Source organism: Bombina bombina, chromosome 1 (genome assembly GCF_027579735.1).
Source record: "Bombina bombina isolate aBomBom1 chromosome 1, aBomBom1.pri, whole genome shotgun sequence".
In the NCBI taxonomy this organism is placed as follows: Eukaryota; Metazoa; Chordata; class Amphibia; order Anura; family Bombinatoridae; genus Bombina; species Bombina bombina.
The window spans coordinates 1,560,906,542-1,560,931,984 of record NC_069499.1 but is presented as its reverse complement, the minus strand read 5'-3'; the positions used below and the strand labels follow the sequence as shown (position 1 = coordinate 1,560,931,984).

General features: G+C 40.9%; 1 protein-coding gene across 2 annotated transcripts in view; it reads right to left on the bottom strand.

Annotated features, from left to right (window-relative positions):
- The window catches only part of SEC14L1 (SEC14 like lipid binding 1), a 175,317-nt gene that overhangs the window by 12,740 nt on the left and 137,134 nt on the right, over positions 1-25,443 (bottom strand). For both annotated transcript variants that reach the window (XM_053709617.1, XM_053709624.1), the window contains exons 7-12: positions 15,303-15,537; positions 14,820-14,929; positions 12,253-12,442; positions 11,959-12,047; positions 10,984-11,054; positions 969-1,140 (exon numbers count right to left, since the gene is read on the bottom strand). In XM_053709617.1, the coding sequence (XP_053565592.1) occupies positions 969-1,140; positions 10,984-11,054; positions 11,959-12,047; positions 12,253-12,442; positions 14,820-14,929; positions 15,303-15,537 (867 nt within the window). The remainder of the gene's footprint in view (positions 1-968; positions 1,141-10,983; positions 11,055-11,958; positions 12,048-12,252; positions 12,443-14,819; positions 14,930-15,302; positions 15,538-25,443) is intronic.

The window sequence follows — 25,443 nt, the reverse complement described above, 5'->3', positions numbered from 1 at the left end:
TCAGTAGGGGACCTTTGTTGCAAAATCATGTGACAGTAGAACTTAGGTTTTGTAATGTCTGTTTGTCTAGCTGTAGAAGTGGCTAACCTGAGAATTTCTAAGTGTTAATTTTGCAAGAGAACAAGTAGTTTATTTTTAACACAATCTCTTTCTTTTTATGGTTACTTTGCTTCTTTAGTTAAAAAAAAAAAAAAAAAGTTTTAATGTTGCATATCCTAATTTTACAGGAAGTCAGCAATGATAAGGAAATCACCAACAGTAACCATACACATGACTCATAACAAAAGCAGACAAAGTTTTGTCTTTTAATAAGAATACAGTTAGGTCATCATGCTAAGGCACTGTGGCTGAGCTCTGTAGCAACTTAAGGGTTGCAGGTTCGATACCCGGCGAGGTCCACTCAGCCTTTCATCCTTCCGAGGTTAATAAAATGAGCAGCGCCTTGAGACCCTTACGGGTGATTAGCCGCACTTTACAAGTACCCAATACATACATACATTATGAATTTGATTGTATTTTGCGCTATATAAATCATAATACACAAGTCTGAATGAGAATGTCCTTGACTTTCCTTCATGCTCCCCTTCTCTCAATAATTTAATTTCCCTGATCCATTATGCTTTATGGTCGCCTCCTTTTTTCTCACTTTAACTTAGCATAGCGCGGTCTTTAACGTTGATGAAGCTTCCTCCTTTATTTATTTCACCCCTACACATTTTTTTCTCTAACACTCTGCATTATGAGCAGGTATTTAATCGTATATGGATGTGAAAGAAATGAATTACTTACATAAAGGGAATGGTTTACTTACATTTCTCTGAACTATACCAGCTCTAAGCGATGGTTATATCATGCAAGTACATGTTTACCATTCACTTAAGTTTTGTTTGATATTAAGGAAGAGATGTTAGAGGAGAGTAGGTAGAGGAATGTGGTTTTTCTAAAAAAAAAATAAAAAAAAATCTTACCAATGTCCACAGTACTGGGAACACTCGGGGAGCTCGGAGGATCAGTAATCTGCCCAGCGTCTCTGGGTAATTGGCTTCAACCACTTCAATGATGCGCAGAAGAGCTTTGACTCCTGGTCTCCATAAATGTCTCATGTTCAGGCCTTCTAGGTCCACCAGGCATGTCCAGCAGCTAGCAGGAGGAAAGCATTAAGGTGAGTTCAGGCTACAATAACTGCATTTTACCAACGTCTGAATAAACACTATTAATTTTGAGCTTATCGTTCTATAAAAAGCATAAATTTGTCAGGATTCAAAATCATGAACCCCAACACCAACCACTTGGTTAGAGGTCTGAACACAGAATATGGTTGTTAACCTCTTAAGGACCACAGCACTTTTCCATTTTCTGACCGTTTGGGACCAGGGCTATTTTTACATTTCTGCTGTGTTTGTGTTAAGCTGTAATTTTCCTCTTACTCATTTACTGTACCCACACATATTATATACCGTTTTTCTCGCCATTAAATGGACTTTCTAAAGATTCCATTATTTTCATCATATCATTTAATTTACTATAAATTTTTTTTTAAAAATGATGAAACAAATGGAAAAAAACACACACTTTTTCTAACTTTGACCCCCAAAATCCGTTACACATCTACAACCACCAAAGAAACACCCATACTAAATAGTTTCGAAATTTTGTCCTGAGTTTAGAAATATCCAATGTTTACATATTCTTTGCTTTTTTTGTAAGTTTATAGGGCAATAAATACAAGTAGCACTTTGCTATTTCCAAACCATTTTTTTTTTCAAAATTAGCGATAGTTACATTGGAACCCTGATATCTGTCAGGAATCCCTGAATATCCCTTGACATGTATATATATTTTTTTAGACTAGATCCAAAAGTATTGATCTAGGCCCATTGTGGTATATTTCATGCCACCATTTCCTCGCCAAATGCGATCAAATAAAAAAAAAATTGTTCACTTTTTCACAAACTTTAGGTTTCTTACTAAAATTATTTACAAACAACTTGTGCAATTATGGCACAGATGGTTGTAAACGCTTCTGTGGTATCCCCTTTGTTCATTAATAGCAGACATATGGCTTTAGTGTTGCTTTTTGGAAATTAGAAGGCCGCTAAATGCCGCTGCGCACCACACGTGTATTATGCCCAGCAGTGAAGGGGTTAATTAGGTAGCTTGCAGGGTTAATTTTAGCTTTAGTGTAGAGATCAGCCTCCCACCTGACACATCCCACACCCTAATCCCTCCCAAACCGCTCTCTTCCCTCCCCCACAATTGTCCCCGCCATCTTAAGTACTGGCAGAAAGTCTGCCAGTACTAAAATAGAAGGGTTGCTTTTTTTGTTTGTTTTAAAAAACAACAACAACAACAACATATACTGGTGAGTTGGATCCCCCCTTAGCACCCAACCTCCCTGACTCCCCCACCCAAACAGCTCTCTAACCCTCCCCCTCTACCTTATTGTGCGCCATCTTGGGTACTGGCAGCTGTCTGCCAGTACCCAGTTTGCCATAAAATAGGGTATTTTTTATAAAATTATTAAATATTTTCTGTAGTGTAGCTCAGACTCTCAACAATGGATAAAACCCACAATTTAATGGTAAAATAAGATTCAAAATGTCAACCATATGACACTGAAATTTAAAACACAGTAAGCAACGCGTTTCTCAGACTGCTGTCTGTTGCATCAAGCTTCTGTTCATAAAATGAGAGTACTGGCTTAAATACATCAAGTATCCAATCCCTATCCTCTATCAGCTGGCACACCTATTCAGGTGTGTATGCACATAATTAATCCAATTACAAATACTGATAAAATGTTGATAGATTATCTACAAATCTATGACATCATATTAGAAAAAAACACATTATTGACAGTACATATAAATACACACCTATAAAAATTATAACTCTACAAGATCTTGTGGTGAATATCATGTCAACACCATATATTGTGTTACTAGATTAAATCTCTAATAGATCCCAATAGTATCCCAAGTTGTGAGACTGTGGCTAATGATACAATCACTAACAAGTGTGAGCATTAAAGTTGGATCACTGGCTCAATGTGATTACGTTCATACTAAAGGTCCCTATGAGACCCATTCTTCACACCACTTTATGAAAGTTACTTTATGAAACCTACACCCATAAATAATATATATAGGACACCACTATATTTCTCGATCTAATAATCATTTGTGACCGTTTAAATAAATACTTAAAAATATAAAAGAATAATCTTATATTTCATTAGAGTACTTCCGTATACGTCACAAATAGAGGCGTGACGTTCGCCCTATCATTAGGTAAACACAGTAACCACGTGATGTTCTAGTAATTTGACAACTCTAGCCCTGATAGGGAGAACGTCATGCCTTTATTTGTGACATATACAGAAGTATATTCTGGCACAAACTAGACCTCCATCGGAATAATAGTATGTGATCCGTTTTAAGAAATAAGAAAAACAAGGTACTACATAATGGTTCTTTAATGAGATCTACCACCAATACATAGCTACATTTGTATGAATGATTACATTTATAAACGCGTGCACAATTTGAGTACTGTAATGAAATATAAGATCCATCTTTTTATTAAACGGTCACGTATGATTATTAGATCGAGAAATATAGTGGTGTCCTATATATATTATTTATGGGTGTAGGTTGCATAAAGTAACTTTCATAAAGTGGTGTGAAGAATGGGTCTCATAGGGACCTTTAGTATGAACGTAATCACATTGAGCCAGTGATCCAACTTTAATGCTCACACTTGTTAGTGATTGTATCATTAGCCACAGTCTCACAACTTGGGATACTATTGAGATCTATTAGAGATTTAATCTAGTAACACAATATATGGTGTTGACATGATATTCATCACAAGATCTTGTAGAGTTATAATTTTTATAGGTGTGTATTTATATGTACTGTCAATAATGTGTTTTTTTCTAATATGATGTCATAGATTTGTAGATAATCTATCAATATTTTATCAGTATTTGTAATTGGATTAATTATGCGCATACACACCTGAATAGGTGTCAACTGACAGAGGATAGGGATTGGTTACTTGATGTATTTAAGACGGTACTCTCATTTTATGAACAGAAGTCTGATTAAACAGACAGCAGTCTGAGAAACGCGTTGCTTACTGCGTTTTAAATTTCAGTGTCATATGGTGGACATTTTAAATCTTATTTTACCATTAAATTGTGGGTTTTATCCATTGTTGAGAGTCTGAGCTGATTCGGTCCGTTTAGGATATTGGAGAGACCAGCATTCATGCTATACCAGTGAGCTGGGACACTGAGCTCCCAGTCTGCTCTATTTAGCACAATTGGGTGCTGCTCCACTTGTGAGTATTAATTTGGAATTCACATTATCCATTTGTACCAACTGTATGACACTAGGAGGCGCCTTTGTTTTGCGATTCCATTTCACAGAGAAAGTTTTTTTTCTCTCTGCATCGGATGGCTCACAAATGTTATTGCAGGATGCCTCAATATCGAGGCATCACTACAATAACATGAAAGCGGCTGGAAGTGATCAGGATCGCTTCCACCGCTTGGAAACATTAACGACATACAGGGTATGTCCTTGGTCGTTAACCTTTTTTTGTACGTCGTTGGTCGGTAAGGGGTTAAAGGGACATTCAAGTCAAAAACAGAATTTATGTTTACCTGATAAATTACTTTCTCCAACGGTGTGTCCGGTCCACGGCGTCATCCTTACTTGTGGGATATTCTCTTCCCCAACAGGAAATGGCAAAGAGCCCAGCAAAGCTGGTCACATGATCCCTCCTAGGCTCCGCCTACCCCAGTCATTCGACCGACGTTGAGGAGGAATATTTGCATAGGAGAAACCATATGGTACCGTGGTGACTGTAGTTAAAAAAATAAATTATCAGACCTGATTAAAAAACCCGGGCGGGCCGTGGACCGGACACACCGTTGGAGAAAGTAATTTATCAGGTAAACATAAATTCTGTTTTCTCCAACATAGGTGTGTCCGGTCCACGGCGTCATCCTTACTTGTGGGAACCAATACCAAAGCTTTAGGACACGGATGAAGGGAGGGAGCAAATCAGGTCACCTAAATGGAAGGCACCACGGCTTGCAAAACCTTTCTCCCAAAAATAGCCTCAGAAGAAGCAAAAGTATCAAACTTGTAAAATTTGGTAAAAGTGTGCAGTGAAGACCAAGTCGCTGCCCTACATATCTGATCAACAGAAGCCTCGTTCTTGAAGGCCCATGTGGAAGCCACAGCCCTAGTGGAATGAGCTGTGATTCTTTCGGGAGGCTGCCGTCCGGCAGTCTCGTAAGCCAATCTGATGATGCTTTTAATCCAAAAAGAGAGAGAGGTAGAAGTTGCTTTTTGACCTCTCCTTTTACCGGAATAAACAACAAACAAGGAAGATGTTTGTCTAAAATCCTTTGTAGCATCTAAATAGAATTTTAGAGCGCGAACAACATCCAAATTGTGCAACAAACGTTCCTTCTTTGAAACTGGTTTCGGACACAGAGAAGGTACGATAATCTCCTGGTTAATGTTTTTGTTAGAAACAACTTTTGGAAGAAAACCAGGTTTAGTACGTAAAACCACCTTATCTGCATGGAACACCAGATAAGAAGGAGAACACTGCAGAGCAGATAATTCTGAAACTCTTCTGGCAGAAGAAATTGCAACTAAAAACAAAACTTTCCAAGATAATAACTTAATATCAACGGAATGCAAGGGTTCAAACGGAACCCCCTGAAGAACTGAAAGAACTAAATTGAGACTCCAAGGAGGAGTCAAAGGTTTGTAAACAGGCTTAATTCTAACCAGAGCCTGAACAAAGGCTTGAACATCTGGCACAGCAGCCAGTTTTTTGTGAAGTAACACCGACAAGGCAGAAATCTGTCCCTTCAGGGAACTTGCAGATAATCCTTTTTCCAATCCTTCTTGAAGGAAGGATAGAATCCTAGGAATCTTAACCTTGTCCCAAGGGAATCCTTTAGATTCACACCAACAGATATATTTTTTCCAAATTTTGTGGTAAATCTTTCTAGTTACAGGCTTTCTGGCCTGAACAAGAGTATCGATAACAGAATCTGAGAACCCTCGCTTCGATAAAATCAAGCGTTCAATCTCCAAGCAGTCAGCTGGAGTGAAACCAGATTCGGATGTTCGAACGGACCCTGAACAAGAAGGTCTCGTCTCAAAGGTAGCTTCCAAGGTGGAGCCGATGACATATTCACCAGATCTGCATACCAAGTCCTGCGTGGCCACGCAGGAGCTATCAAGATCACCGACGCCCTCTCCTGATTGATCCTGGCTACCAGCCTGGGGATGAGAGGAAACGGCGGGAACACATAGGCTAGTTTGAAGGTCCAAGGTGCTACTAGTGCATCCACTAGAGCCGCCTTGGGATCCCTGGATCTGGACCCGTAGCAAGGAACTTTGAAGTTCTGACGAGAGGCCATCAGATCCATGTCTGGAATGCCCCACAGCTGAGTGACTTGGGCAAAGATTTCCGGATGGAGTTCCCACTCCCCCGGATGCAATGTCTGACGACTCAGAAAATCCGCTTCCCAATTTTCCACTCCTGGGATGTGGATAGCAGACAGGTGGCAGGAGTGAGACTCCGCCCATAGAATGATTTTGGTCACTTCTTCCATCGCTAGGGAACTCCTTGTTCCCCCCTGATGGTTGATGTACGCAACAGTTGTCATGTTGTCTGATTGAAACCGTATGAACTTGGCCCTCGCTAGCTGAGGCCAAGCCTTGAGAGCATTGAATATCGCTCTCAGTTCCAGAATATTTATCGGTAGAAGAGATTCTTCCCGAGACCAAAGACCCTGAGCTTTCAGGGATCCCCAGACCGCGCCCCAGCCCATCAGACTGGCGTCGGTCGTGACAATGACCCACTCTGGTCTGCGGAATGTCATCCCTTGTGACAGGTTGTCCAGGGACAGCCACCAACGGAGTGAGTCTCTGGTCCTCTGATTTACTTGTATCTTCGGAGACAAGTCTGTATAGTCCCCATTCCACTGACTGAGCATGCACAGTTGTAATGGTCTTAGATGAATGCGCGCAAAAGGAACTATGTCCATTGCCGCTACCATCAACCCGATCACTTCCATGCACTGAGCTATGGAAGGAAGAGGAACGGAATGAAGTATTCGACAAGAGTCTAGAAGTTTTGTTTTTCTGGCCTCTGTCAGAAAAATCCTCATTTCTAAGGAGTCTATTATTGTTCCCAGGAAGGGAACCCTTGTTGACGGGGATAGAGAACTCTTTTCCACGTTCACTTTCCATCCGTGAGATCTGAGAAAGGCCAGGACAATGTCCGTGTGAGCCCTTGCTTGAGGAAGGGACGACGCTTGAATCAGAATGTCGTCCAAGTAAGGTACTACAGCAATGCCCCTTGGTCTTAGCACAGCTAGAAGGGACCCTAGTACCTTTGTGAAAATCCTTGGAGCAGTGGCTAATCCGAAAGGAAGCGCCACGAACTGGTAATGTTTGTCCAGGAATGCGAACCTTAGGAACCGATGATGTTCCTTGTGGATAGGAATATGTAGATACGCATCCTTTAAATCCACCGTGGTCATGAATTGACCTTCCTGGATGGAAGGAAGAATAGTTCGAATGGTTTCCATCTTGAACGATGGAACCTTGAGAAACTTGTTTAAGATCTTGAGATCTAAGATTGGTCTGAACGTTCCCTCTTTTTTGGGAACTATGAACAGATTGGAGTAGAACCCCATCCCTTGTTCTCTTAATGGAACAGGATGAATCACTCCCATTTTTGACAGGTCTTCTACACAATGTAAGAATGCCTGTCTTTTTATGTGGTCTGAAGACAACTGAGACCTGTGGAACCTCCCCCTTGGGGGAAGTCCCTTGAATTCCAGAAGATAACCTTGGGAGACTATTTCTAGCGCCCAAGGATCCAGAACATCTCTTGCCCAAGCCTGAGCGAAGAGAGAGAGTCTGCCCCCCACCAGATCCGGTCCCGGATCGGGGGCCAACATTTCATGCAGTCTTGGTAGCAGTGGCAGGTTTCTTGGCCTGCTTTCCCTTGTTCCAGCCTTGCATTGGTCTCCAAGCTGGCTTGGCTTGAGAAGTATTACCCTCTTGCTTAGAGGACGTAGCACCTTGGGCTGGTCCGTTTCTACGAAAGGGACGAAAATTAGGTTTATTTTTTGCCTTGAAAGGCCGATCCTGAGGAAGGGCGTGGCCCTTACCCCCAGTGATATCAGAGATAATCTCTTTCAAGTCAGGGCCAAACAGCGTTTTCCCCTTGAAAGGAATGTTAAGTAGCTTGTTCTTGGAAGACGCATCAGCCGACCAAGATTTCAACCAAAGCGCTCTGCGCGCCACAATAGCAAACCCAGAATTCTTAGCCGCTAACCTAGCCAATTGCAAAGTGGCGTCTAGGGTGAAAGAATTAGCCAATTTGAGAGCATTGATTCTGTCCATAATCTCCTCAAAAGGAGGAGAATCACTATCGACCGCCTTTATCAGATCATCGAACCAGAAACATGCGGCTGTAGCGACAGGGACAATGCATGAAATTGGTTGTAGAAGGTAACCTTGCTGAACAAACATCTTTTTAAGCAAACCTTCTAATTTTTTATCCATAGGATCTTTGAAAGCACAACTATCCTCTATGGGTATAGTGGTGCGTTTGTTTAAAGTGGAAACCGCTCCCTCGACCTTGGGGACTGTCTGCCATAAGTCCTTTCTGGGGTCGACCATAGGAAACAATTTTTTAAATATGGGGGGAGGGACGAAAGGAATACCGGGCCTTTCCCATTCTTTATTAACAATGTCCGCCACCCGCTTGGGTATAGGAAAAGCTTCTGGGAGCCCCGGCACCTCTAGGAACTTGTCCATTTTACATAGTTTCTCTGGGATGACCAACTTGTCACAATCATCCAGAGTGGATAATACCTCCTTAAGCAGAATGCGGAGATGTTCCAACTTAAATTTAAATGCAATCACATCAGGTTCAGCCTGTTGAGAAATGTTCCCTGAATCAGTAATTTCTCCCTCAGACAAAACCTCCCTGGCCCCATCAGACTGGGTTAGGGGCCCTTCAGAAATATTAATATCAGCGTCGTCATGCTCTTCAGTATCTAAAACAGAGCAGCCGCGCTTACGCTGACAAGTGTTCATTTTGGCTAAAATGTTTTTGACAGAATTATCCATTACAGCCGTTAATTGTTGCATAGTAAGGAGTATTGGCGCGCTAGATGTACTAGGGGCCTCCTGAGTGGGCAAGACTCGTGTAGACGAAGGAGGGAATGATGCAGTACCATGCTTACTCCCCTCACTTGAGGAATCATCTTGGGCATCATTGTCATTATCACATAAATCACATTTATTTAAATGAATAGGAATTCTGGCTTCCCCACATTCAGAACACAGTCTATCTGGTAGTTCAGACATGTTAAACAGGCATAAACTTGATAACAAAGTACAAAAACGTTTTAAAATAAAACCGTTACTGTCACTTTAAATTTTAAACTGAACACACTTTATTACTGCAATTGCGAAAAAACATGAAGGAATTGTTCAAAATTCACCAAATTTTCACCACAGTGTCTTAAAGCTTTAAAAGTATTGCACACCAAATTTGGAAGCTTTAACCCTTAAAATAACGGAACCGGAGCCGTTTTAAACTTTAACCCCTTTACAGTCCCTGGTATCTGCTTTGCTGAGACCCAACCAAGCCCAAAGGGGAATACGATACCAAATGACGCCTTCAGAAAGTCTTTTCTAAGTATCAGAGCTCTTCTCACATGCGACTGCATGCCATGCCTCTCAAAAACAAGTGCGCCACACCGGCGCGAAAATGAGGCTCTGCTTATGCTTTGGGAAAGCCCCTAAGGAATAAGGTGTCTAATACAGTGCCTGCCGATATTATTATATCAAAATACCCAGATAAAATGATTCCTCAAGGCTAAATATGTGTTAATAATGAATCGATTTAGCCCAGAAAAAGTCTACAGTCTTAATAAGCCCTTGTGAAGCCCTTATTTACAATCGTAATAAACATGGCTTACCGGATCCCATAGGGAAAATGACAGCTTCCAGCATTACATCGTCTTGTTAGAATGTGTCATACCTCAAGCAGCAAGAGGCTGCACACTGTTCCCCCAACTGAAGTTAATTGCTCTCAACAGTCCTGTGTGGAACAGCCATGGATTTTAGTTACGGTTGCTAAAATCATTTTCCTCATACAAACAGAAATCTTCATCTCTTTTCTGTTTCTGAGTAAATAGTACATACCAGCACTATTTCAAAATAACAAACTCTTGATTGAATAATAAAAACTACAGTTAAACACTAAAAAACTCTAAGCCATCTCCGTGGAGATGTTGCCTGTACAACGGCAAAGAGAATGACTGGGGTAGGCGGAGCCTAGGAGGGATCATGTGACCAGCTTTGCTGGGCTCTTTGCCATTTCCTGTTGGGGAAGAGAATATCCCACAAGTAAGGATGACGCCGTGGACCGGACACACCTATGTTGGAGAAATTAAACTTTCATGGTTCAGATAGAGGATGCAATTTTAAACAACTTTCCAATTTACTTCCATTAACAAAATAAGTCTTTTTATATTTACACTTTTTGAATCACCAGCTCCTACTGAGCATGTGCAAGAATTCACAGAATATACGTATATGCATTTGTGATTGGCTGATGGCTGTCACATTAAACATTAGGAGTTGAAAGACATAAATTTGTCAGAAAAATAAATAAATCTACTACTCATTTGTGCTGTTGCCTTGTCTTTTTATCATTTATTTGCTGTTTATGCAAATCTACTGCATTACTGGTCCTTTAACCAAATGAATCCACTAACCCAGGGCTGACATTAAGCCCAGTAACTCATTAAAACTAAATTTAAGAAATATCACTCAAATCCATCCATCCAATTTTTTGTTTTTAGTTTAGTAAGCAAGTTTTGGGATAAGTGACAGATTAGTTTTTGAGACAACTCACCTGATGGGTCGCCCAAAGACTTTGGTGTTTTCTTCACATCTTCTCAGCCCCTCCTCATTGATGGACAGCACCTGTTAGAACAAAGCATCCTGGGTTATTAGGGTGGTATATATACCAGGGAACAAACAATATGTAGCGTCGTCTACTGGCCTATGTATGTAACTGCACACACATTATTTTACGAGTATTAAATTCACTTTCTGCTCATTATAATAGCATATGAAGCAGAAGAACTTAAGTACGTTAATAGCTATAAATTCCCAATCAGAGATAACAAGCAGAAGCCCACCTACCTTCTGTCTCTCCATAGCTTTGGGATTTAGTCAAGAGAAGGGTTAAGCCGTAACAGGAGGGGACTGGGTAGCTCAGTGCCATTCACAGAAGTGTATGGTGTAGTGCGAGTAGTGCAATTCAGTGGAGAGGATCGGGAAGGGGGGGGGGGGGTTGTCTGTCCGGACTAATAGCAACTTGCACATTACATTTATGGGACACTGAACCAATCATAGCCAACACTCCAATGCATGAGGAGCCTTCTCCATGCAGTTACTACAACAGAAAGGAGAGAGACTTTGCAGAGAGAAGTCGGCAAGCAGAGGAGGGGTGTCCACTGCTCCTCTCTGATTTCAGGTTTTTCCTCTAACTAGTAAATTGCTATTAAGCCCCCCCTTCCCCCCATAAATCATTTAATGTTTAATGCTGCAGTATTGGCTATAGAAAAACTATGTAAACAGGATATAGCCAAGTCCATTTAAAAAAGGGAGCTGCTGTAGATGCATTGAATTATATCTAAACTTAGCTGGTTGCCTGAGTACATTGTCAGCTTACGTCCAGATTCTGCTAACTTGTAAACTATAATGTTCCTGTATTTACAAGCATGCTAGATGTAAGGACAGCAAGTTCATCCATCTCATCTCACATCCCTCTCCAAACTTGGTGCATAAGGCCCAATGTGTGCGAAGTGATCATGTGACTTACGTGTCTGAGCAGCGACTCCTCACCCAGTGCTCTGACAAGACCCTTCGTGTCCATCTGTCCGAGCCGTAGCATGTAAAGTGGCCGTCCGTCTGCAAAGTAAAGCAGGTGGTCTCATTCGTTTGCAGCAAACATCTTGCTCAGCCCTCTATATCTGCCTGCTTGATATACTACATATTGTATGGATCCAAACTATCTATAGCTCATACAGCAGACACTTTACTTGCTCTACAACTACCATAAGTCGCCTTTTGCATAATTTCTGATCTTCGCTGCACCAGTGCGGGTAGAGCTCACCTTTGTCATGGTGATGCCAGCCTCCTGCATAATAATCATGCAGCACCTGTGGTGGGTCCCATGTGCTCAGCAGGTAATCTACTTGGTGCTGCTTGCGCCAGGTGAGGGACTGGCAGAGTATCTCCCGCGCTTTGTCAATGTTAAAGTCCCGAGCTCTCAGGAACCGCAGGATGTGCTCATCTTTGGGGATCTGAAATAGAAGGAAAGCAAAGAACACTCAGAACAACAGTTACAGTTATTTCCCTTATTTCTGATATACATAGGCTCTGGCATATTCTCCTGCTGTAAGTACTCAATACACTACCTGTGCACTGTACCAGTCTCTGCCAAGATTTCATTGGCAAGTTTGTTTGAGCAGTACAGTGAGTGGCAAAGAAACCTCACTAGCGAAAACAGAAAATGGCTATTAAGGTACCGGTGCTCGGTACTAATAACGTGTAGTGAGCGCACCAATATGTTTAATTGTTTGCAGTATTATATCTAGTTTAATAAAAGACCCAGGAACAAGCATTCTTCCTAGTGTAACTTAAACATGAGCATTCAGCAAGGCAAACAAAAAAATAAAATATATGTATGCCCAGGAGCAGCCTGTTTAAATATAGTGAGGAAAGAATCTTCAGCCATTAGTTACAGCAACCTTAAAAGGGAAATGAAGCCAACATTTTTTTCTTTTGTGATTCAAATGTATTTCTAATATCAAATGTGCTTCATTCTCTTCATATCCTTTGTTGAAGAAGAAGAATTGGACTACTGGGAGCTAGCTAAATATACTGGCTGTGCCAATGACAAGAGGCATATATGTACAGCGACTAATCAGAAGCTATCATTGCTGCTCCGGCTGACTTACCTCAGCTTATCCAATAGCTAAACCCTTCTGCACACAGCACACCGGGAGTAAGTACCAGCAAAGGATCACTTGCATGTAATTCTGACAAAGCCTGAACAACTGAATAAATACTGAGCCACACAGGTTATGCAGTCAGTGCATTCAGAAGCTTCGTTAGCATCTGACTGAGGAAAGCGGTTAAAACTTGTGGCGTTCGGCTCTTTTTGGTGCCGGATTCCGTCTTATGAAAGTGCAGCACAGATCTGGATTTGCTTAGTGTGTTGCACTTTCACAAGAAGGAATACAGCTCCAAAAAAAGCCGAACTCCACGAGTGGCCCCAGCCTACCGCATTTGGATCCTAAAGAAGACTCCATACGCCCATGCCTACCAAACTCTTCAAAACACACCCATATTAAACTCTAGATGCGTGATCTAAAATGCATAAAATACCTTTAAAGGGACAGTAAACACCTTGAGATTTTTATATAAAATGTTTAAATATGCATAATGAAACAACTTTGCAATTTATTTTTATTATTTATTTTGCCCCATTTCGTGTAATTAAGCTCTGAAAATTGAGCAGTTTTAAATTCTCAGAACTTAAATTGCACCTGCTGACTTCTCAAGGCCAACTCTGCTACATATATGCCCCTATTTAGCTTAATCAGTTATCAACGTCAAAGCAATGCATTTTATACTAACATTATGACAGTAGCTAGCCTTGTCGTCTGTAGACTAAAGCCCAGACTGGCTCCTCCAAATAATGGGTGGAAAACTAATTGCAATAAACAAGATGTTAATTAGTTTTAAAAACATTAAGACTTGGCTGATCTGTTAATCTTTAGAAATGACAGGGTGTCCCTTTAAATAGCAGACCGTTTCTGTGGCCCGCTGAGGATCTGATCAGACATCCAGTCTACGGCTTGTAATTATTCACTCGGTCAGGCTGTGGGCACAAAGCCAAAACAAACACAGGTCTGGAGTTTTTACAAGGTTCCCTAGATTACCTCTCTTGCGAATTGCAGATTACGCACTCATTAAATATCAATTCTCTTAGTTACGGACACAATATTATATCATGTTTGTATTTTAATTGTGCATTTAAGTTTCCCCTTCACAGGCTGCCATTACTTCTGTGTATAATGTGTTGTTCCACTAAAGGGCATCACAACCTACACGGAGCATTAACAAATTTGGGATTTATTTCACAAGAAAGGTTTAAGGCAATGGGGCTGAATTATCAAGCTTCAAATGGAGCTTGATGCCCCTGTTTCCGCGTGAGCCTTCATGCTCGCCGGAAACGGCAGTTATGAAGCAGCGGTCTAAAGACTGCTGTTCCATAACTTGTACACCTGCTCTGAGGCTGCAGACATCAATCCGCTCAATCCTATATGATCGGGCTGATTGAAACCTCCACTTAGCGGCCAATTGGCCGCGAATCTGCAGGGGGCGACATTGCACAAGCAGTTCCCAAGAACTGCTTGTGCAATGATAAATGCCGACAGCGTATGCGGTCGTCATTTATCGATGTGCGACAAACATAATACGCTACATTGTATCATGTCTGCTCGCACTTTTATAAATCAGCCCCTTTGTCTTGTTTACACTCGGTGAAGTGAGACAAAAAAACAACTTCTGTACAAATACCATTATGACACTGATACTACATCCCGACATCAGACAACAAACAAAATCAGAGTGTCTTGCTTCTACATAAAGGGTGGGTTGGCAGATACTTACTTTGCCTTTGTGCGTCTCCTGCAGCCATTGCCTGAGGCGGATCAGACAGCTCTCCTGCAGCGGGGTGAGGTCTCCCAGATAACGCTTTATGTAATCTGCATCCAGCTTGTCTATAAAACACACAATGGAATGGTCAGGTCGCTGATGGATTAAAAGTGAGCAAAAAGTGGAAAATTCATAAAAAATAAAGACTTTACCGCACAACATAAAACTTTCAATTTACTTAAAAGATTAAGCATTCATTTTTTGATCGCATAACTACTAAAAATGAAAAAAATAACCTACATGACATGTTCTAGCATAGGCATTAATTTGACCTATACAGAGCTTTTGAATGTATTGTTAATTAAAAGGCTTCACATTGTGTATAACTGTCAAACAAATATATATTTTTGCATTAGCCTCGCATGTCAGACAGGGCAGGTAACCATCATGAAATCAGGTGGAGATACAAACATGGATGACAATCTTTGAAGAACGTACCGTCGGGTGTGCTGCTAAGGGTTTCAGAAGGGCTTGTTGCCAGACGGGGCCCTTCCTTGCTGTTGTGCCCCTCAGGGGCTTTGGTAATGGGGATATTCTGTGCAGGGGATACAGGCCGCTCTGAGGTAGGTATACTCTTCACTGGTTGCAGTACAGGGCTGGGAGACCATCTTGGGAGGTAGGCGATACCCTCCTGCTCCATCTGGTTTAAGTAGTACTCAATAATCTCCTTTCCCTGGATTGGGGGGAAAAACACAATTTTTGCTTATCTGAATATAGTTCTCATTTTTCTCATAATGGTGAAAGTCCACTAGCCATCACATGTGGGATTACATTTCAGTTCTACAAGAGGCAAAACACCCCACATAACAGAAGTTTAATCACTCCCACCTTTCCATGCTTCCTTAGTCATACTTATGGCCAAGAGAAAGTAGAAAATAAAGTAGAAAAGGAAAAGCAGGATAAGATGGTGAAAGTCCACAAGCTATTATATGTGCCATCCTAAACCCAAGCTGTGAACCATAAAATAGGGCTTTAAAAACAGTTAAGGCAAGTAGAGGCACTAAACAGGCGCCACGGCCTGCAGAAATTTCCTACCAAAAGCAGCCTCAGAAGAGGTAAACTTGCCAAAATGGTAAAACTTGGTTAAAGTATGTAGAGATGACCAAGTAGCTGCCTTTCAAATCTGTTCAATGGAACCTTCATTCTAAAAGCTTGAGTGGTGGTGAATGCGCTAGTAGAATGAGCAGTAATTTGTTGTGCGGGAGACTTCCCCGCAACTAGGTATGCTATGCAGTAGCTTTCTGTCCCTAAGAAATGGATAAACAAGGACAAAGACTATCTGAATTTTTTAGTGGATTATAGATACAATTTTAAGGCCCTGTCTACATTAAAAGTTAAGCAGAAATCTCTCTTTAGCTTTGTTTTACAACTGGACAGAGAAATAGAACTACGATTTCCGATTAATATTTTCATAAGAAACACCCTTTCAGAACAAAACAACCTGAGGAAAGTGTAGTTTTGTTCTTAAAACTGCTTTATCCTGATGAAAAATCAAGTATGGAAAATCACAAGAAAGAGCAGAAAGTTCAGACACTCTTCTGGCTGAGGAAATAGCGAAGAGAAAGAGAACCTTCTAAGACAACGGTTGAAAGTCCAGACTATGTATAGATTCAAAAGGCTGAGCCTGAAGAACCCCCAAAACTAAATTAAAGGGCAACTAAACCCAAAATCTTTCTTTCATGATTTAGATAGAACATACAAATTTAAACAACATTACAATTTAATTCTATTATTTATTTAGCTTCATTTTTTAGATATCCTTATTTGAAGAAAAAGCAATGCACATGGGTGAGCGAATCACGTGAGGCTTATATGTGCAGCAACCAATCAGCAGCTACTGAGCATATCTAGATATGCTTTCCAGCAAAGAATATCAAGAGAATAAAACAAATTACATAATAGAAGTAAATTAGAAAGATGTTTAAAAATGCATTATCTTTCTAAATCTTGAAAGAAAAAATGTGGGTATCATGGCCCTTTAAGGTTCCACAGAGGGAAAGTAGTAACTGATCTTTCCTGAGAAAAGCTTGAACAAAGGGTTGAATGTCAGGACTTTTCAAAATCTTCTTGTGATACAAGACTGAAAGGGCACACATTTAGACTTTAAGGGAACGGTCTGATAAACCCTTATCCAGACCATCATGCAAAAATTAAAGGAATTCTAAGAGTTCCAACAGTAATTATTGCATTCACACCAGGGTATGGATAAACTCAAGATTTTGAAAAATACGTCTGGTAACAGACTATCTGGCCATAATCAAAGTGACTGTTACTTGATCTGGAAAAACCCTCAGACAAAATCAAGCACTATACCATCAAATTGAAAGATTTAAAGATCTTGATAGCAATAAGGGACTTTAACAATAAAGGTCCTTCATGAGAGGAACAAGCTAAGGCTGGCTGAAAGACATTAGACACAGATCAGCATGCCAGTGCAATTAGAATCATTTAGACCCTTTCCCTTTTTATCCTAGATAGTAATACACACAAGGAGAAAAGATGTGAATGAGTTTGAAAAAACAGGAAGTCACTAGTGTATATATTAGAATTGTTTGTGGAATTCAAGGTTTTACATAATACTAGGGGTAGCTTAAAATTAATGCGAAGGGCCATGAGGTTTATGTCCGGCCTTCCTCAAAGATAACATTCTGGTCAAATACCTCTGAATTTAATGACCATGCCCCTGGGTGAAGGTAACTATTCCCAAAATGTCCATACCAGGTAAGCGAGTTGCTGAAATCATGTAATGATGGCGTTCTGGCCAAGTCAGAATGCAAACTACCTCTTTCCAGTGCTAAGGCGCTTTCATAGATATTGGCCACTGCTGTGACATTGCCTGACTAAAACCTCACAAAAAGACTCCTGTCATAACAGGGGCCAACACTGTAAAGCACTGAAAATTGCACAGAGTTAAAAGATGTTGATTGGTGAACTCGTTACCAAAATCCCTGTTCTCTCGAGTAACTCCAGACAGTACCCCAAACCCAGCAGGCTGTCATCCCAATGCAGAAGGAGAACTGAGGCTCCCTGAACTACCACCAAGTTAGATACTGCCTTGTATGAGACAGGTTGTTGTAATTCCATTACACTTGTTGCAACATCTGAAGCTGCAATGGATGTAAGTGTAATATGGCAAAATTAATGGCAACTGAAGCATTGTAGGAAGAAGTGTTTGTTGAAGAAGGGCACACACCTTCAGCAATTTGAGTCTGCGAGCATATGTGAGAGATAGTCTAATTGTTTTGATGAAGCTCAGATGGATAACTAGTTTGTGGCAGTAGAAAGTTCTTTAGGAGCTGATCTGTCAACCATGGGAACAAAGAAACTGAAAAATTATGTTTGTATGTTCCTGAGCCATCTCAAGGGAAGCAGCCTGTGCGAGAATTGTCTAGGTAAGGAGCTATTGCAATGCTCTCTGGTCTTTAAATGATCTTTTGAAACATGGCCCAGGAGGAAACATCCTTGAGGGAGGCGAGACCAAAAGCCTATGTGACACCCCTGTGAAATTATGTTCAACACAGAAGGATCTTTAACATATTTTTCCCAAGCCTCCTGAAAAAGGCTCAGTCTACTTCCAGACCAGAACAGTCTCTGGACAGTGGGTTGCACCTTGATGCTTTTTAGCCTGTTTGGACTAAGAACAAGAGGAACCCGGCTTCCACTTGGACGTGTGACTTCTGAGACACTGAAGAGGATGATCTCTGCCTTTTGGAATGATGAAAGGAGTGAAATCATCCAGCAGACTTAAACCTGCCCTTAGCTTTTGTCTTGCACAAGGAAAGTTTAACCTCTAGTGACTACAAATGAATGCATCCAGTACAGGTCCAAGATAGATATTTCCCTAAATGGGGGGAAAAAAAAGTCTGCTTTTAGATCATGACCTGAGACATAAGGTTCTTCTAGCCAGATCATAGCATCACTCTTTGCATTAATGCAAGTCATTTCAACAGCTGCATCACAAATGAAATTGATCACAGTCTTGACCAACCTCAAGTGACCATGATATTTTTTTTAAGGGAAGCTTCTTGGTAATAAGGCCACATATGTCACACCAGACTGCAGTAACTGCAGATACAAAGGCTACACTAATAGCTGGAAAAAACATATAGCTGAAAAGATCTCCTGAGGAATCCTTCAGGTTTTCTTTCCATTGGATCCTTAAAAGAAGTACTGTCTATAAAGGAATGGCAGTCCACCTAACCAAAGTTGAAATAGCACTGCCCACCTTTGGAATAGTCTCCCATTGTCCGATTTTTCAGAGGGTAAAGGGAACAGATTTTTTGAATTTGGTGGAAGGAACAAACGGAATGCCTGGTTTGTTTCATTCCATGCTAATTAGCAATAGAAATGCATCAGGACCGAGAAGACAAATGGCTTCTATAGGGTTTACTTAAAGAACTTTTCAATCTTTTACACCTATTTGTCAGCAGGTGGAGGTTCCTCAATCTACAAGAAAAGTAAAAAAACTTTCCGCAGTACAGCATGTAGCTTTATGTCCTAAGACTTTAGCTGCACTCATTTGCTCCACAATGATTTAGAATTGTAAGGACAGAGGAGTATCTAAAATTAGATGGCAACAAAGAAATACAATACACAGAGAAAGGGTTAACCCCCTCAGGGGGACACAGAAATATTGGCACTCAAGTCCCTGTGAGGTAATCAGAAAAAAATTGGATACTGTGTCTTTAAGAGCAAAAAATTGTACTTTAAAATAATTAAAAATGTATGCTTACCTAATAAATTTCTTTCCGGATATGGAGAGTCCATAACGTTATCAATTACTAGTGGGAATATCACTCCTGGCCAGAAGGAGGAGGCAGAGATCACCACAGGAAAGCTGTTATAGTGAATGTCAACTTTCAAGAATGAGTGCCCAATTTTTAAAAATACTATTAAAAACAGGGGCACTTTCAATCATGAAAGTTTACATTTCACCGGTTTTGTTAAAATACTTACCTTTTCTTCTTGAAGCCGGAGAAGCGATTCCCCCTCCTGCCGCTCGTAACTTCATACGTCAGCAATGACGAACATGGCATCCTCCAATCACGGCTTCCCCCCCAGGGGAATCATTGCCTGAGGCAACGCCGTGATTGGAGGAAGCGGATTCGTCATTGCTGACATATGAAGTGACGAGCGGCAGGAGGGGGGGATTTGCTTTTCCGGCTTCAAGAAGAAAAGGTATGTATTTTAACAAAACCGGTGAAATGTAAACTTTCATGAATAAAAATGTGCCCCTGTTTTTAATAGTATTTTTCAAAACCGGGCACTCATTTTTGAAAGTTGACATTCACTTTAAGTGTCACTCCCCTACCCATAATCCCCAGTCATGCCACCTAAGGAAAATGGAAAAAAAGAAAACCACAAAGGTGAGGAGGGGCCTGAGGTTTAGTAAAAACGGTCTTAAATTTAGGGTGGGGTCATGGACTCTCCATATCCGGAAAGAAAGAAATCAGGTAAGCATACATTTGGTTTTCTTTCCTAAGATATATAGCGTCTACAACGTCATCAATTACTAGTGGGAACCAATACCCAAGCTAGAGGACACAGAACAAACAGGGAGGGAGAACAAGACAGGTAGACCTAAACAGAAGGCACCACCGCTTGAAGAACCTTTCTTCCAAAAGAAGCCTCAGTTAAGGCAAAAAAAATCAAATTTGCAAAACTTGGAAAAAGTATACAGAGAGGACCAAGATGCAGCCTTGCAAATCTGTTCCACAGAAGCTTCATTTTTGAAAGCCCAAGTAGAGGAGACAGCCCTCATGGAATGAGCCATAATTCTCAAAGGAGGCTGCTGACCAGCAGTCTCATAAGCAAAACAAATTATACTTCTCAACCAGAGAGAAAGAAGTAGCAGTAGTTTTCTGACCTTTACGCTTTCCAGAGAAACAAACAAGGCAGAGAACTGGCGAAAATCCGTAGTCGCTTGTAGGTAGAATTTTAGAGAACGCACAACATCCAGGTTGTGCAAACGTTCCTTATGAGAAGAAGGATTAGGACATAGAGAAGGAACAACAATTTTCTGATAATTATTTCTATCCGAAACCACTTTAGGAAGAAAACCCAAATTAGTACGAAGAACCACCTTATCAGCATGAAAGATAAGATAAGGCGAATCACACTGCAAAGCCGAGAATTCCTAGACTCTCCGAGCAGAAGAAATAGCAATAAGAAACAAAACCTTCCAAGATAACTTAATATCTATGGAATGAAATGGCTCAAAAGGTGCCTGCTGCAAAACTTTAAGAAAAGGTTAAAGCTCAAAGGAGGAACAACAGACTTAAACACAGGCCTTATTATGACCAGGGCTTGACAAAAAGATTGAACATCTGGCACATTCGCCAGACGCTTGTGAAACAAGAGGGACAATACAGAAATCTGATCCTTCAGACAATCCCTTCTCCAGACCTTCCTGGAGAAAAAACAAAATCCTAGGAATCCTGACCCTACTCCAAGAGTAGCCCTTGGATTGACGGTAAATCTTTCTAAAATCGTGGTCTAAGCGTGGTCTTAAAAACCTTGAACCGTACCTTAGAAGCTTTGTGTTCTGCCAAAACGCCATCAGAGCCAACTCCAGCACCCCCCCATTTGAGGGTTACCCTAGAGAACACCTCCAGATGGAGAGCCCACTCCCCGGGATGAAGTGTCTGTCTGCTCAGGAAATCCGCTTCCCAGTTGTCTATTCCTGGAATGTGGATGGCAGATAAACAACAATTGAGAGCTTCTGCCCACTGAATAATCCGAGTCACTTCCCTCATGGTTAATGAACTCAGAATTCCTCCCTGGTGGTTGATGTAAGCCACTGAGGAGATGTTGTCCGACTGGAACATAAAAAAACATGCTAAGGACAACTTAAGACAAGCCATCAGAGCATTGTAAATCGCACTCAACTCCAAGATGTTTATGGGGAGAGCAGACTCCTCCCAAGTCCAAAGTCCCTGCACCTTTAACAAGTTCCAGGCTGGCATCCGTGGTCACCCAGGAAGGTGTCTGGAAGCATGTGTCCTGAGACAGATGCTCCTGAGAAAGCCACCACAGGAGAGACTGGTCTAAATCTATCCTCTGAGACAGATCCGAATGGTCTCCGTTCCATTGTCTGAGCATGCAAAACTGCAGAACTCTCAAATGGAATGATGTCCATGAAAACGTCCATCAGACCGATTACCTCCATACATTGAGCCACTGATGGATGAACAGTAGACTGCAAAGAGAGCCAAGAGGAAAAAATATTGGATTTTCTGACCTCTATCAGAAATATTTTCATAGGTAGGGAATATATAACGGTCTCTAAGAAAAACTACCCTTGTAGCTGGAACAAGGAAACTCTTTCCAGAATCACTGCCAAGAGACACCACAGACTGAAAATGTCTGTCTATAAAGGCAAATCTCAGGAACTAAAAATGATCCCTGTGAATGGGAACATAAAGATATGAATCCTTCAGGTCTACGGTTGTTATGAACTGACCCTCTTAGACCAAAGGAAAAATGGAACTAATAATTTCCATTTTGAAGGATGGTACCCTGAACAACCTGTTGAGACACTTAAGGTCTAGAATGGGTTGAAAACTTACCTCTGTTTGTGAACCACGAATAGGATTAAATAGAACCCTAGGACCTGTTCCTTAGTGGAACTGGAACTATCACCCCCAAGAAGGAAAGGCCCTGAACACAGTTCAAGAATGCCCCACTTCTTAATCTGGACTGCAGATAAACTTGAGAGGAGGAATTGCCCCTGGAAGGGAAGATTTAGAATTCAATCTTGAAACCCTGAGATACTATGTCCACAGTCCAAGGATCTGGGACATTTCGTATCCTGAAAAATAGAGAGAGAGACTGCCCCCACTTGATCTGATCCCGGAACCATCAGAAGAAAGGAATTATACTATCCGAATCTGAGATTTCACCCTCAGAGGCTACCGATGTATCCTCCTTATCAGACTTATGAGGAGGGGCAGCCAGTGTAGCAGCAGGTGGAACAGAAACCTTACAATCTGAATCTCTAATTTTCCTCTTGCATTTTCCCAACAAAGGAAAAACAGATAATGCCGCAGACACTGAAGAAAATTCTGCAAGCAAATAAACTTCACTTGTAGTCTGAGAGGAACTGCAGGGCACTGCATGTGACGCCAATAAGGCTTGGGAAGTTTGAGGAGAGCTGTGGCATAGCGTGAACAGCATCATCTTTAGAGACATTAGGCTCAGAAATAAAAAACTTTAACTTTGCAATTAGATTTATTTAAACATGAGGTACAAAATTGCATAAAAATAAAACAGATTCTCTAGGCACAGTAAACATTATCTTGATAGGACACTCCTGCTCCCTGACAAAATCATTACAAAAAAGAAAGAAAAAACTATTTAATTGTTACTGGCCCTTTAAATTTGACACTTTAATTTAGAGACTGTGCTGAGAGCAATATAGTTTCACCTTAAAGTGAAGGTAAACTTACCACTGATCATCATCCCCTTCATGTAGTCGCTAAGTTTTTCTTTCTTGTTTCTGCAATACTTTTAATAAAAAAGAAACTTAATTCCCTACCGTTTGATAACCCAACTCCTCCCCATGTATCACAAATGCGCAGTCAAGAATTCTGTAATGCGCATGCGTAAATCGCAGAAGCCTCTTTTCAAAGCGCATGCGCTAAATCTCCTAATATAGTATTGAATTAATTGCTATATTCATTCAGTACTATATGATGTTAGGCAGCTGTATCTATCGTTATCGCTGACCTGTGGTTGACAGCATTGTCAGCAGATGGGGAATTCTGATAGTTTGTGAATACGCATGCTCGAAACGGGTGTGCGCTAGGAATTCATTCACAGTAAAAAATAAATCTCACATGCGCAGATGGAACAAGGGGCAGATGGAACAAGGGGCGGATGACGTTGGATCACGGCCGCCTAACGGCCAGAATTTCAATAGGTTGATAAAAAAGCCTGATCGACAAAAAAAAAAAAAAAAAATACTGGTTGAATTACTGGATTGTTAATAAAAAAGGCGATATGTCAATATATACACAAAAAAACAAATCGATGAATGAAAGTCATTTATTTTAAAAGAAGAATGCAATAATAGTTCGATACTAGGGTGAGTTTACCTTCACTTTAACGACAAATTTCTGCACCTCAGCATTAAACGGAGGTGCCTATCCCTCCGGTATTAAGCAGCTTGAAGCTAATCTGGATACAAATATATTATGCAATGCAAGTGTGAGGAAAACATGCAAACTGGCCACTTTCTGCTATATATATATGTTACGAAAAAATTTGTTCAGTTTAATAAACAAAGACCAGCAGCATCAATCCGCATCTATTCAGCAAGCTACTTACTGCACTAATAGAGAATTCTCTCACGGAAGCAGCCAACACCGCTCCAAAGCAGAAGGTCACATGACCAGATCGAAAGAAGCTGCCCCATTAAGCAAAGCGCGCGCTTCCAATCCGGCTCAAACACGAAACTAAACACTTGGTCCAATATGAGCCGTCGTAGTTACAAAAATAACCAACAGAGACAATAAAAAACTCTGCCATGTCCCACAGAGTTAATATAATTCAAAAGACGAGGGATTTGCATGGTAGTACTTTACAGTGAAAACAAATGAGGGAATTAACTCTAAGTCTCTTGCCACAAAGTGCCTGCATACTGCCTGTAGAAAATCCTCAACTAAGGATTCCTTCTTTAGTCCCAATAATAAAAGCAGAGAGCTATTATTTAATTTTAAAAATGCTGAAGTGCAAGTCTCCGCACCTAGAAGACAAAATGCACTTACCTGCAATCTAGCTGTCCGTCACGGAGACCGCTTACAAGGCGTGAAAGGACACATACTCCTTACAGAGGCCTATATAAAAAAGAAAGAACAGAGCGAACCTACTCTAGATTTCAATACTAGGGTAGCAATATGTTAGGAAAACAGAGCAAGGCCCACCTCACAATTTCCTAACTGCTTTAAAGACACCACTACTCTACTGAAGAGCTTAACGTGAACTACAGCTAGACACAAAAATCTTGCTTGCAGCGAAAGAAATCAGATTTTCTCCAGACACCAAAACTTCACCTCCTTCATTGACAGAGGCAATGAGAATGACTGGGGATTATGGGTAGGGGAGTGACACTTAACAGCTTTGCTGTGGTGCTCTTTGCCTCCTCCTGCTGGCCAGGAGTGATATTCCCACTAGTACTTAATGACGTTGTGGACTCTCCATATCTTAGGAAAGAAAATGACAATTTGAGTCAATTCTGTGTAAATACAAATGTACACAAAGCTCTGATTAATGGTGCTTACCACTACAAGGTTCTGAAGAGAAATTAAAGTGTGTCAACCAAGATGGCCATTGGCCACCAGACTGAGAGGAAGGAGGAAGAGAGGAAACCATTTTGGCACCAGAAAGTTAAATCCCTGATGATTGCACTGAAAAAAGTTCAGAAACTTTACCCCCCCCAGTCCGAGAACCCCTTTCAATTGACACACAGATCAGCACATCAAGTTTTACCATCACTCCTTGCTGGAGACAAAAAATGACTACGAAATAAGAAATCATGGTAAAGTGGGAGGAATTAAAGTTCTGATGTGCAGGGCATTTT